A 13,208-nucleotide genomic window follows, 5' to 3' on the forward strand; every position below is an offset into this window, starting at 1 on the left:
GTTTAAAAAATACCAAAGCTAGTCAATGCCTGAACATCATTTTAGCCTCTTATAAAACTGAAGTAACTAGCTTTGCTATGAAGTGTGGAAATGGCTGCTGTGACAAAAAAGGCAGAGTTGAAGATACAAGATTTGCTTTCAAAATCCCAAGAATGGACTGGAGTACCAATGAGTAAAACAGCTCAGGCTGGGGTGGTCTGGTCTGGTCTGGTCCCGAGTAAGAAAGTAGAATTTGAGAAGGTTTGAATGTATGCCAAGGAGAGAGAGTTTCTATATATCAGAGAGGAATGCTGAAGATTGAGCCGCCGGGTAAAAAAGGAGGAGAAGGGCAAAAAGGAGATTAATGGATGTGGTGGGAAAAAGGGACATGCATGGCATGACAGAGGTAGACAGGAGGAGATAGAAACATGATCATCTGAGGTGATCTGTGACGGTCAGCAGAAAGAAGAGGAAACTACTCCAGGGATGACTTTTGTTCTAAATGTTGCAGAACTGTCTTGAATGAGCAAACTCGGATGGTGTCTTATCAGCCAAATTAGCATCTACAGGTAGATCTAAAAAAAATGTCACCAGTTCCTACCTGTTTTCCAAAAAATACTTTTAGGATAATATTTGGTTATATTCGGCTATATTTGTTTTACTATTTAACATAATTCAAATTAAGTACATTTTTAATGTAATTGAACATAAACCTGCATTTTACATGCAACCAGCACATCATATGGATTAAGCATATATGGATAAGCATTTTTTATGCACTGATATGCCAGTTGACATCCCATTAATGTTGAAAGTTTGTTTATTTTGGTGAACATACGGATTAATCACCTTCACTGTGTAGCCTGATGTCAGTGTTGACTGATGGCTCAGTGTGGAACGGGCCTAAAATATTAATGAGAACAGGCTAATTTGAATCAAATACAAAGACAACATATTTGTCGCTGAAGCAGAGTAATTTTGTAATGTAAGTTGATGCCAGAAAATTAAGACTCTTTATCACGTCTTTGTTTAATATCACTGTGTAAGAACTCGGGATGTTCTAAAATCAGTTTCATAAATTTGCTGGATATGTGACGTTCACCGTTAAATAATTCAGAGCCTCCATTTTTTAATTTTCCGTCATAATACAAGTTATTTGGACTGGGTGATAGATCTACTCAATTTAACTTCTGAATCGTGTTGCATGAGATTTGATATTGCCTTGCTAAAATAAGACCAGTCTTTTCTTTAAAAAGATGTCTGAATGTCTGATTATGTTGCTTCAAAACTTGCGTACATAGGCTAACAATAATTTTGCTTACACAAATGTTCAGGTTACTTTTGGCGTGTGACTTTGAAACCAAATCGTAACAGGCCAACTAAAGATGCAGTGTATGTTTTTTGCATGGCAATGGTCTCATTCGCATTTGTTGATCCAGCAACAACAAATGCTCACTGACAATGATTTTCTCCTGATAATCAAGTTGCTGTCTGAGTGCCTTTCAGTGTTGACATTGAGCCCTTTCCCTGGCATATTGCATATAAAGATTTATTTGGACCTCCTAAATCTTTTTAAGATACTGTGCATCATAAATAATCTATTATTCAGTCTTCGCAGTAATCACACAGTCTCTCAGAAAGTGCTGAACCTTTCACCATCCCTGTTCTGAAAAACCCAGCCTGTCTGGAAAGCTCTTGAATTGAATTTCACAGTGATAAGTGGCTTTGGTTTCCTCTTTTATTGTTTTTCTGCTGCAGATCCGGCCATATGTAGGCTGTCTGGTTCAATACCTTCCTCTGCTCTGGAAACAATCAGAAGAACACAACATGCTTCGATGTGCCATACTTACTACACTTATCCACCTGGTTCAGGTACAGTTCTTTAGCTTCCATTGTACGCAAGACTAACATAGTTCTAGATGGTGCCGTTTAGTGGATCTATCACTGTCATGACTTTACTCCTCTGGCCTTTGTATATATTATGTATATTTCAAATATTTGTGAATTGTTTAAATAACATGCATGGGATTCTTGTTTTTACTTTAGTATCCTTAGTAAGAAAAAAACAAATCTGAGCACATTTTAGAGCATATAATGCTGGGATACAGGGATCTTCTTGTATTTTTGAGACATTTTTTACATTTTAGTTTTAGTCATTCGTCTTAATAACTGTCAAAGTCTCTACAACCTTTTTTGTTTAAAAAAAAAAAAAACTACCTTCAGACAAAGGCTTTGTTATCCAGAAGATTGACGCTGCCAGCCTTAACCTTCAGTTTGATTTGGACCCCCATGTGGCTGCGGCTACAGTACTTCATGACAACAGATGAAATGCTCAGTGATAATGACAAGCCCCCATTGAGCGAAAGATGCAAGAGCACATCTGGCAAACTAAATGAGAAGCATTGGGGTGCAAAGTTGATGGGCCTTAGATTATTCAACCGCACTGCCTTAAACTTTAGTTTGTTAAAGTATATTTAAATTTTATGCTCTGCCCAAGTTCATGCAAATGACTACAAAGCAAAAGATGAACTTTTCATTCATTAGTGTGCACGTGATCTTTATGTACAGCTTCACTCGGCACAGAATAGTTGATGAAATGGCGAACGTTAAGCATGTGTGGTATAAAAAGACAGCTGCAGTACTCTGATATTTTTGCAAAAGCATGGAGATTCAAATCTGCGTATTTTGACTATTTAACTTCAGTCCATCTGGCACTACTGCAAACTAATCTTGTCTTCTAATGATCGGATGGCATTAAGTCAACTCTTAAGCTCATAAAAGATGCCATATTGACTCATTTGTGTTCAAACTTGGATTCAGTTTGCCTGTAAGACATATTTGCTGTTTGTGATAGGAAGACATGGTTGTGCCAGCTTGGGGAATGAGCAAGGATCTTTCTCTTCTACAGCCACATCGATGCAGGAGGGAGCAAATTAATGTCATGCCATCAGTGAAACAGTGTTGACAGTTTTGAAACAGTACTCTGGATTCTCTGCCTTCACACTGATTAATTTTCCTACTCTAAACACCACAAACACACACACACACACACACACACATGCACAGTTTTGTTTTCATCACTTGAGAGAACTTTTTGGGAGTGTTTTCTGTGAATAGACAAAGTGACATGAAATGTGGTGGGATTAGGTGCCTTAAAGGGCACGTTGGTTAAGTTTTCATTGACAAACAGAAGTTTGTAGCTATGTGCCAGGAAAAAAAAAGGAAAGCAAAATTTTTAATGGAAAGAGCATTTCAGAGTGCATTATTCATAAACATGCGTGACTTTTAGTGGTAACTATAGCAGCCTGAGCTATCGTCTGTGCACATATATTGTGTGATCAACGAAAAGATGCATTTGTTTACACAATAATTTTGCTAGTTACTTAGGTTTCACTATTTGCATTTGTGGAATTATCTGCTTCTCTTTAAAACTGAAAGCACTTATTTTACAAAAACGTGTGTATAAAGTCAGACCTTGCCAGGGGAACCTTTCCCAGGGTAAGATTTATGCCATTTTCTACTTACACACATATCATCTTAAATGTCATTAAAATCCAAATGACCCACAAATGAGCTGTGACTTAGTTCCTGTGGTTGTGCCCCAGTGTTTTCTTTTTCCCCAAGTAATCAAACTTAATGGGCTCACACTGCTTTAAAAGAGTGGTTTTAAAGGGCTCATAAAATTAACATATAATAATGCCCAAATAACCCTTGATGCTCAGAGCAAGCAGTTTGCAGCAAAATTAAAGACCTTGGATTAGAAAAGTCACTGTTTTTGACACTTTAGAAATAGGAACAGATGCTTATGCTTCGCAGTCCTTCCTGTTTTGTGATTGCTATCTGGTTTAAAAAAAAAAGAATTGCAAAGTCAAAGATGGTGACAGGTGCTGGGAAATAATACGGCATAGTTGTTGTCCATCGAACTTGTATAAATCTATTTTTTTTAATAATTCCGTCCCTTTGTGCTGCTTTGCTCAGATAATCTCAAAAGAACTTCAACACTGAAGGACGAAGAAAATGTACAATTTTGAACTTCTGTCTGCATTCCTTGTCATGTTGGCATTTATTAGCATTGACTTTCTTGCATCTTTTTATTCTTTCAGGGCCTTGGGGCAGAGAGTAAGAACCTTTACCCTTTCCTTCTTCCTGTCATTCAGCTGAGCACTGATGTGTCTCAACCACCACATGTCTATTTACTAGAGGATGGACTGGAGCTTTGGTATGGATCAGCATGCAGTACACATTCATGAGTTACAGAGAAAAAAACTCCCTGAGGCAGAAATTTATGAAGCACTTAGTGATCTCATTCCATCCCTTACTTACACGCCTACATATGCATAGTATGGGTATAGCTGTCTGTCTGTTACTCTTCCTCTCCTCTGTTTTGTGCCATTTGTTTATGAGAGCCCTTTTTGTCATATCAGCCTCATTTACTGACTGATGTCAACTCCATATTTAGAAACCAGATGCAAACATTTTGCAGATAAGCAGTGCTTAATGAGCTCACCGTTGCATCTTGTCTAAATTGGCTTTTCACAGCCAGAAGCTCTTCGTGGGCAATTAATTGGTTGATTATTTATCTAGCTTGCAATTTTGGCTTTATCTTTTTATTTTGGGAAAAAGACATTTCTAAGCAGCTTCAAAAACTTTTTGCTGAAAAAATTCCAACCACTGGTCTCCTCGCTGCCTAGACGTTTACAGGTTGTTGTTAAAAGAAAAGGAGACGCTTTAGAGTGATAAACATGCTCCTGTCCCAACTTTTTTTTAGTTTTAACCTTTCATGTGTTTAATATGTTCCATTGTAAATCATTGCACTCAGTTTTGGAATATGAGCTATTTTTAAGATACTAATGCAGTGCTCTATTTGACCAAAGGTTGTACAGTAAATCCCATCAGGGGTCAATTTTCAAATTGATTTTGTTTCGTCAATGTTTTTAAAATAAAATATGGAAATTGTCAGAACTGTCAAATACATTTTTTATTTATTTATTTTTTTTCAGATTTCTGAAGTTTTGTGAGACTGAGCAGAAACTAACATTACTTCTTTTCTTCTTTTTTATCTTTTTTTTTTTTTTGCACCTTCTTCACCATGTATTATGTGTTTCCACCTCTGTGATTCCTGCGTTCTCCTTCTTTCTTCCTCTGTAATTTGTTCTGTTTTTCTCGCCCTTTCCTCTTTTACCACCTCTAATCTATCCCTTCTGCACACTTTTCTGGCAACCCCTTGCATTTTCTGTTTTATCATTCCTTTTGAGTTTTCTTCCTCTCATCTTTCCTTTTTACTTTCCCCTTCTGCCTGCTCTCCTTGTTCCCTCCCTCTCATTGTGTAGGTTGGTGACTTTGGAGAACAGCCCAGCCATCACCCCAGAGCTGCTCAGAATTTTCCAGAACATGTCAGCTTTGCTGGGTAAGCTCTTATTGGATTTCTTAGTTTTCTTTCTGTCTTTCTTTTTTTTCTTCTTTTTTTCATTTTTGTCTGTTTGGTCAGCGTTTTATGCATTAACATATAAATGAAATTAGCAGAGATCACAGCAATGTCAGGAATCGTGCAAATGTAAAAAAAGAAAATGAATAATTTAAATAGGATGAAGGTAATTTTTTTTTGCATTCTGTATTTATTTTTGTGCATATAGTTCAAAACACAGATGCCTGAAACTTAAAAAAAGTTAAAATAAAGGATAAAAAGTTCAAGTTGCACAATCTAAAACCAAATGATACATGCTCAGAAACTTTCCTCTTAAAATGTTGAATAAAAACTTGATTAAATCTGCTGTGACAAACATAATGTTTTTAATTTTAATCCTTGAGGTATTGTAGCTTGTACAGATCACTGATGTGGCAGTTTGTTCTGCCTGAAGGCATCCAAGCTTCAGCTCTTGGTCTGTAGGCAGCTATGAAGGCTTGCAGATTGAATTGAGCTTCCTGGATGATTTATCACAAGCCTAGAGCACTGGGACGCCTCACATGCTGGTATATGTGTGTGTGTTTGTGTGTTTATGTGTGTGTTTGGCCTTCAGTGCAATGAGGGGCAGTCCTGATTTAGTGTCCGCACATAACGAGTGAGTCAGAATAATGTGGCCACTTGTGTGGTCTGATTGGCTTTGCTGGAGCATAGGATCACTTATTGTATGTATAGGGAATCTATAGAACACAAAACCAAAAGGACAAAGGAAGACAGTCACGAATTGGAGTGACGGTGGAGGAGGGAATTATAGAGGATCAAGAAGATGGAGTGTTGGACGAAACGTACCAAAGAGGCACTAGGTGAAAATGAATTAAAGAAGTGATGGTTGGAAAAAGGAGAGGTTATACTGAGCTTAGACATGAATGGATAAAAGATAAGGGAGGCCCTTATCTTCAGCTGAACAGAAACAAACAAAACCAAGGAACTGAACTGCTTAATCTTTATTTATTTTGTGCAAAGCATCACCTTTGGTCAGACCAAATTTTAGACACAATAACAGAAAATTACACATGGGAGGCTGGAAGGTGACAAAAATGATTATAACTGAGAGGCCTTTTTGAATAAAACCGTGAGAAAGCTAAAGCTACATGGGAAGAGGGGATAACAGAATGATTGCAAACAGAAACTCTGAAATCGTTTGAGGATTAATCTGTTTCTACCTTTGAAGACTGCAGAGCTTTTCAGAAAACTTTAATAAAGGCAGACTAATAACGCAAATGTTATTGATGCATTTCTAAGCATTGAGAAACTCGAGGTGTAATTGCATGTATCTTCATGATTGATTAAGATTTTTTTGGCTTTTTGGAGGACACTAATCAGCCGCCACATTACTGAATGATGTCTCTGATGATGGAGTGAGGAAGGAGTGACAAATTGTTGTATTAGGAAGAACAGAGAAATTTGAAGGTCAGATGGCGGATAATAAAAGATGGCAATGTATGAAGTGATAAATTTTTGTAGGTTTTAAGGAGTGACAAATGATAGCCGTAGATGGATAGAAACACAAAACCTGGGTTGGATTAATGTATAGACTGCAAAGTCACATTGAGAACATTTCATCAGTCAAAATTTGTTTCAGATCTGCTGTTTTTAGTGAACTTATCAGTACGCTTGTTATTCTTGTGACCATGACCTTAGCTTCACATGTAGACAAATTTCAATCATGAGAGAATCCATCTTCGCAGAGGCTAGGCTTTCTGTCTGTGACTGAAACACAAATTCAATTCCTGTAGGCAATCCAACAAGAGTTTTAAAGTGTGGCCCTCAGTAACAGACATTTCTACGGGATTGAGTGAACACTCTTAATGATATATGTTTAATCAAGTTACCTAATTCAGCTTTGAATGTGTCTGCATTTTTCCACTTTTTTTTTTTTTTTAAGAAGACTCTACCTAATGTACCAGCATCAGCATATCCTGTAACCCATTTTCTGTCTCTTCACGAAGTTTATGACAAGCCAGTCTGTTTCTTAGTTTTTGCATAATCTTGCTGATAAGACAAATGGTACCTATGGCATCCTTCCCTCTCAGCAAAGGGAAGATGAGTTCAGTTGTATTGTGAGCTGTTGTAAAATGAAAATAGACAGCTTGACAAAACTGTACATTGGGTCATAGGTTTAACTGCAGGTTTTCACACATTTTTGTCAGATTCATCCCTATTTTGCATGTTCAACAAATGGTACCAAGAAAGAGCCCGTGGTTTGGGATTGTCCACTAAGCACAAGTACGGTTTCTGCAGTGTTTTTTGTTTGTCACAGTGACAGTGAAGTGTTCACAAACACATCATATACTGTGCCTTAAAATGCACTTCTAAATTGTGAAACGTTTGATGATTGTACAGTTATAATAAAGCAAAGTATACATTGTAAATATCTGAATTTAACTTGGCTGTCCTGCTGTAGCCTGAGCTGAACCCAGGTCTTTTTCTTGAACTGTGTGGTGTCAGTATCTACTCAACAGCGAGGCCTGTGTGATGTGTAATTTTGTTTAATCTCTATGAGCACATGAGGGTTTTCCAGGTCCTTTTGTGGTTGACCACATACAACCCAGAATTCTGACCTCAGGGACTGTGTGCATTGGATATGCATTTCACGATAAAACTCCTAATCAAAAGATGGCGCCAAAAACATAACAGACAAACATGTACAACTACAAGCAAAGACAGCAACATCTAGTTGCTTGTTCATAGAGACTTTTTCACATTTGACTATTTCATTGCAGTTTAATTTTATCCTGAAGTCTGAACACCCATTTTTTGCTACAGTGGAGATTTATGAACCCCTTCAGTTAGCATTTTATAACCAAGAAACATTTATCCCAGAGGAAGTAATCAAGAGTGGGAAAGTATCTTTAAATGTAGGGTGTCTCAGTTCTGTAAGCACTTGCTTCATCGTTACACACGTATAACCTCTGATTAGATTTTACAGTTAATAGCAAGGCAAAAAGCAAGAGCAAATGAGTTTTGAATTCCCAATTCCTAGGTACAGTGGTTGCAGCATCATTTGAAGTTGAACTTGGATGAAGATAAAGATGAGGAGACCGGATCATTCTGCTATGAATGCAAAGTAAAAATAGGCTTCATAGCTGAGAGGCTCATTGAATGACACATTTCCTATCCCGGTGTCTTCAGACTAAAATGTAAGCTTTAGAGCACAGAACGTTATACTTTCCATTATACGCCCCCTTTAAAATTATACCTTATTGTCCGCACTTAATTTTTTTTTTTTTACACTGTGCTGCCTTTTCAAATGTGTCTCGTGCTACTTTGAAAAACATTATATTCTTCTGGTTACTTTAGCACATTTAAAACACAATAATTGCCTCAAATGCAATTAGCTTGTCACTGCAATTCTTTGAGGGAATATTCAGAGCTGCTGGGATAAAAGATAATAGCTTGAAGGTATGGTCTGAGGTCATAACAAATTAGCACCTGGTTTTCAGATGAGTCTTTTTAGCAATGTGAAAAAGAAAAGAACAGACGTCTGTTAGGCAATCGTTTTGCATTTATTTGCATATATTGAGAGAGGGAAAGAAAAAAATGTAGAAATGAACCTTTGTTTTTAATCTTTTTGTCAATCTTCAGTCACTTATCATCTTTGGCTGCTTTTTATTTGAACATCCGTTTGTTCAATTTTTCGTTTCATAAAGAGGAGTGGAGGGATGTGGGCCATTGAGAGTCTGGCTCAGGAGGATGTTGAAGCATGCCAGGTATGTGGCCTGGTTCGTCTGATAACTAGCCCTGTTCCATCACTGCTAAACTGCTGCAGCAAATTCCCTGATTAGTATGTCAGAAGCCTGGCTGCAGCGAAATTGTTAAACTAACTCTGTACGCTCTGTATCACTGTCACTACACTCCGTACTAGGACACATTTTCGTTGTTTATGTGGTACACTGATTTGTGCTGATGGAAAGTAAGTAGCAGTAACACCGATTAGTGCGAGCAAATGATAGAGTTAGAGCACTCATTTATTTTCATGCCATGTTATTTTAACACTTCTGTTTCACTGCAAATGCCTTCTAGGCAACGGCAAGCAATATACCTAATGAACTGCTGAAGATGGAGGAAATGAACAGAATGTTTTTCGAAAAAGATTAACAAAATTATTGCAATACTGGGAAACCATTACAAAACTTATGGTCTTTTATTTGTTAAGAAAGTGAAAACAATAAAAGTCTGTGTCGCTGAGTAGACTTTAGGTTTGATGCCTCTTAAAAAAGATTTGAGGTTTGTCTCTTGCTTGATTCTGTTGTTTTAGTCAAAGAAATTGCTTATAATGGTAATGATATCTTAAAATGATCAGAAATCCTCAAGCTTGTCCTCACAGTATTGTAATCTAAATTACCCGTAATTTTTATTATTTTAATGCTTAATCTAGTCAGTGTTAAGACGTTTACCTTTGCTTCTCTGTACATTTTTAGGAGATCAATTTGAACATTATTTGAAAGCACTTACAAAACAAAACTGCAAGTTATTGCTTTCTGACCCTTCTGTCCGTCAGCAATAACAGGTACAAGCGCTCATTCATGCACAATATTTTTACTAAAGGCATCCTTAAACTCTCACAGCTAAGTGCCCGGCTAATGTGCTTCATGGATCAATCTAGACATCCTCATTAGAAGACTACCTTTTTGTTTCAGGCCTCTCAACTGTAAGTAATGACTTCGATTATAGCTATTATAGGCATTAGATGTATTTGATCTAATTTAACGCAGAGTGAAGAAATTGTTACATCTATTAAATACCTATTGAAGTTTATTTAGTGTAGGTTAAATGTAAGGTTGCAATGATTATACCTTTTTTATAGGCTTGAAATCTCTCTTTTTTTTGCTTCATTCATCTTTGAGCTGCTGTCTTCTTTGTGCAGATGTCAAGATGTTTTTTTAAATTATTTTTCTGTTGTGCACACTGCTGTTTTAGTAAAATTGTTCACCTTCATGTTATTGCTATCCATTGGTATGTGGGGAGCACACTTGTAAAACTGAATCTTGCCTTTTCATTGCTTCTCTGAAGCAAGAGTGCTCATACATGGAGTAAAATCAGTCCAAACGCCAAAGAAATTTCCAGCTTTTTTTTCAGCTGTAGTGCAAGCTTCTGTTTACCTTTTTATACAGTTTTCCTTTGTGTACAATGAAATCTGTCTAGAAGGGTCATCTTTTTAGGGTTGCAGTGGTCTTATTTTTATTTTAGACCCAGAAATATGTTTGACAAGCTCTGTTAAAGTAAAAATAATCATTATTTTGGGGGGTGTTTGCATACTAGGAGATTAAAAAATCCCATCATTCTATTGTTTTTTTTTATTGCTGCAGTACATCTTGAGATAACCTAACTGAAGCAGGGAAAAATAATGTACAGCATATCCTCTTTAAGGACATCATCAAAACTCCATAATGGGTTATAAAACTTCAGTTAGTCAGTCATTGCTTTAATATAAACATAAATTTAGTTTTATGCATTTTTAGCCATTTTAACTTCATCTTGGGGATTTACAGATTTCTGACTTATATAAATTGGCTGGTTAATCCCAACACATGCACTCGAAAGCAAATCTGCAGATTTTGGTGCTACTTCACTTTAATCTGTTTACTTTCCTCACTTTTGTCGTTTACATCATACCGTTGAAGCAGACATTAGTTTGAAAGTTTATAACTGTAGCTGTGTCCCCAACTAACATTGGACATACTTCATGGGCCGTTATCAGACTCATTTGTGATTCGTTAATGTTGAAAACCAAAGCAAATTTAGCAGCATATGCCCAACGCTATGAATTATGCACTTACTAAAACTAAATCAATGCCTCAACAGCTGCTGTTTTGGCTGGTTGGTTGTGAAGTGTCTGTGTGCTTGTGTTTAGAAGAGGTGATTGTTTTATTTCCTGCCAGCTCTGTCAGTTTAATAGCTTCTATAGTATTTAGAAAAACGGCCTATTCTCATTTAGGCTGGTTTTTATTTTTGGCTTGTGTGTTTTGCCCATTGGCAGTATTTTTCTCAAAGAGAAACTATTTATTATATCCATATTATTCTTAACATCCAGTAATTTCAGCAAGAACACAACCGCTTTTTTTCTTAAATAGATTAGAGAAAAATGAAATTGGTTTAAAAAGGCAGGGAATTTATCATTTATCAAATTACATTTTAATGTATCTATATAGTAGAAAAATCACAAGATTATTTCCTGAGCAGTAATGATAAGACTATCATTTATTAGGCTGCCATGTTAGCGTCAAACCAAAACAGATATGCAGTGTTTGAGCCACTTCCTTTGGTCCCTGTCATTACTGTCAGCCCTGAAGAGCTTGACGATGTTGTGTTGAAATAGAAATAAATTTACTCTCAATAACCAGCTGCATGTGTTATTTTGTCAGGCTGTTTGTATTCATACATGGACACTTGTGGGGGGCTCAAGTTCATTTTCAGTAGTGAGTGGCGAGAATGATGAAAGCCTTATCAAGTCCAGGCCTCAGTGCTTTGACTTGCCTGACCTACCTCAAGCCTGAAATGAGAATTTGATTCATTATTTCTCTCCTATTATGAATACTTGAAGATTTTTCCCCTCTACTTGTGATGTTTGTAAAGAACGTCTTCTTCAGAGGATATTATTGGGAAGGGAAGTCAGAACCGTTATAGAGAGATGGATATTTGTTTGCTGTCCAAAGCATTTATTTAAATTACTTTTGCTTTGGGCACAAGAGTAATTAGAGAATGTACAACTTTCTGTAATAATAACTTTAACAGTTTTTATGATGCTCATACTTTTTTATTTTGGGATCTGTTGGCCTTATCTACACTACTCTGGATATTTGTAAAAACTTATTTTTTTCTGCTTTGTTCATGCTTCCAGTTCACATACAAACAGTGCTTTTAGTGAGGAAAAATGAGATTTTAAAAAAAAACACTTTCCAAAGTGGAGATTTTTAAAAATTTAGTTTGGGGGCTTTTTGTGTAGACACAAGCTATGGAGCTTTTGAAAAGTGATGATGTATCAACCCAATTTGCAAATGCTACTTTTTATTTTTCTTAATTTAAAAACAAACCAACAATTGTCTTTCTTTCTTCACTCTTATCCTGTCACCATCAAACTTTGCTTGTGTGCAAAAATGGTAATAACAGAGAAATTGTAAATGGCATAAAAAACAAGCTATAAAAAACAAACAAAAAAAAATCTGTGTATTTTGATGCTGATAATGTGGATGTTCTTGCCACTTCTTCACTTCTTTACAAATGTCCAGCAAACATTACTTGTTTGTAATGTGAGCTTGAGACAACTAATCATTAAGATAGCATTCTCTGACCTATTTTCAGAATTAGAATCTGTCATTAAATAGGTGTGTCACATATTAATAATTCTGATATTAACTTAAATGTCAGTTCATTGGTAAGGCTTTGTGTTCAATAGGAACCTTTTTTGTAGTAAAGCTGCAGAACACATCTAGCATTGAGATGATGATAAATAAAAATGTATATACCAGTAACTGTAAAACACGTACAGTACATTTGTGAGGCATTAATGTATGATGTTCTCTATTGTAAAAAAATCCAGGGTGATTAACTTTTTAATTTTTTATTAAGTATGATTAATAAAGAGTGTTGTAAATGAAGGGCAATGTCTTCATGCTACATCGAACAGGAGCAGTTAGTCCGAGGATGCCTTGCAGAATTAATCATCCCAAGGTTACAGTTTGATCTACATGTGCCCTTTTATCACATTTTTCGTTCACCACACTTGTTTCTGTGCCATTTAAACAGTAGTCGTCCTTTAACTGTGGCT

The 13,208-nt window shown here is 36.3% G+C and overlaps 1 protein-coding gene across 2 annotated transcripts in view; it reads left to right on the top strand.

The window, feature by feature from the left end:
* Nucleotides 1-13,208, top strand: part of ipo11 (importin 11) — a 100,171-nt gene that overhangs the window by 50,197 nt on the left and 36,766 nt on the right. For both annotated transcript variants that reach the window (XM_017431267.3, XM_025009375.2), the window contains 3 exons: nucleotides 1,738-1,851; nucleotides 4,083-4,198; nucleotides 5,310-5,386. In XM_017431267.3, the coding sequence (XP_017286756.1) occupies nucleotides 1,738-1,851; nucleotides 4,083-4,198; nucleotides 5,310-5,386 (307 nt within the window). The remainder of the gene's footprint in view (nucleotides 1-1,737; nucleotides 1,852-4,082; nucleotides 4,199-5,309; nucleotides 5,387-13,208) is intronic.

Source organism: Kryptolebias marmoratus, linkage group LG1 (genome assembly GCF_001649575.2).
Source record: "Kryptolebias marmoratus isolate JLee-2015 linkage group LG1, ASM164957v2, whole genome shotgun sequence".
NCBI classification, from domain to species: Eukaryota; Metazoa; Chordata; class Actinopteri; order Cyprinodontiformes; family Rivulidae; genus Kryptolebias; species Kryptolebias marmoratus.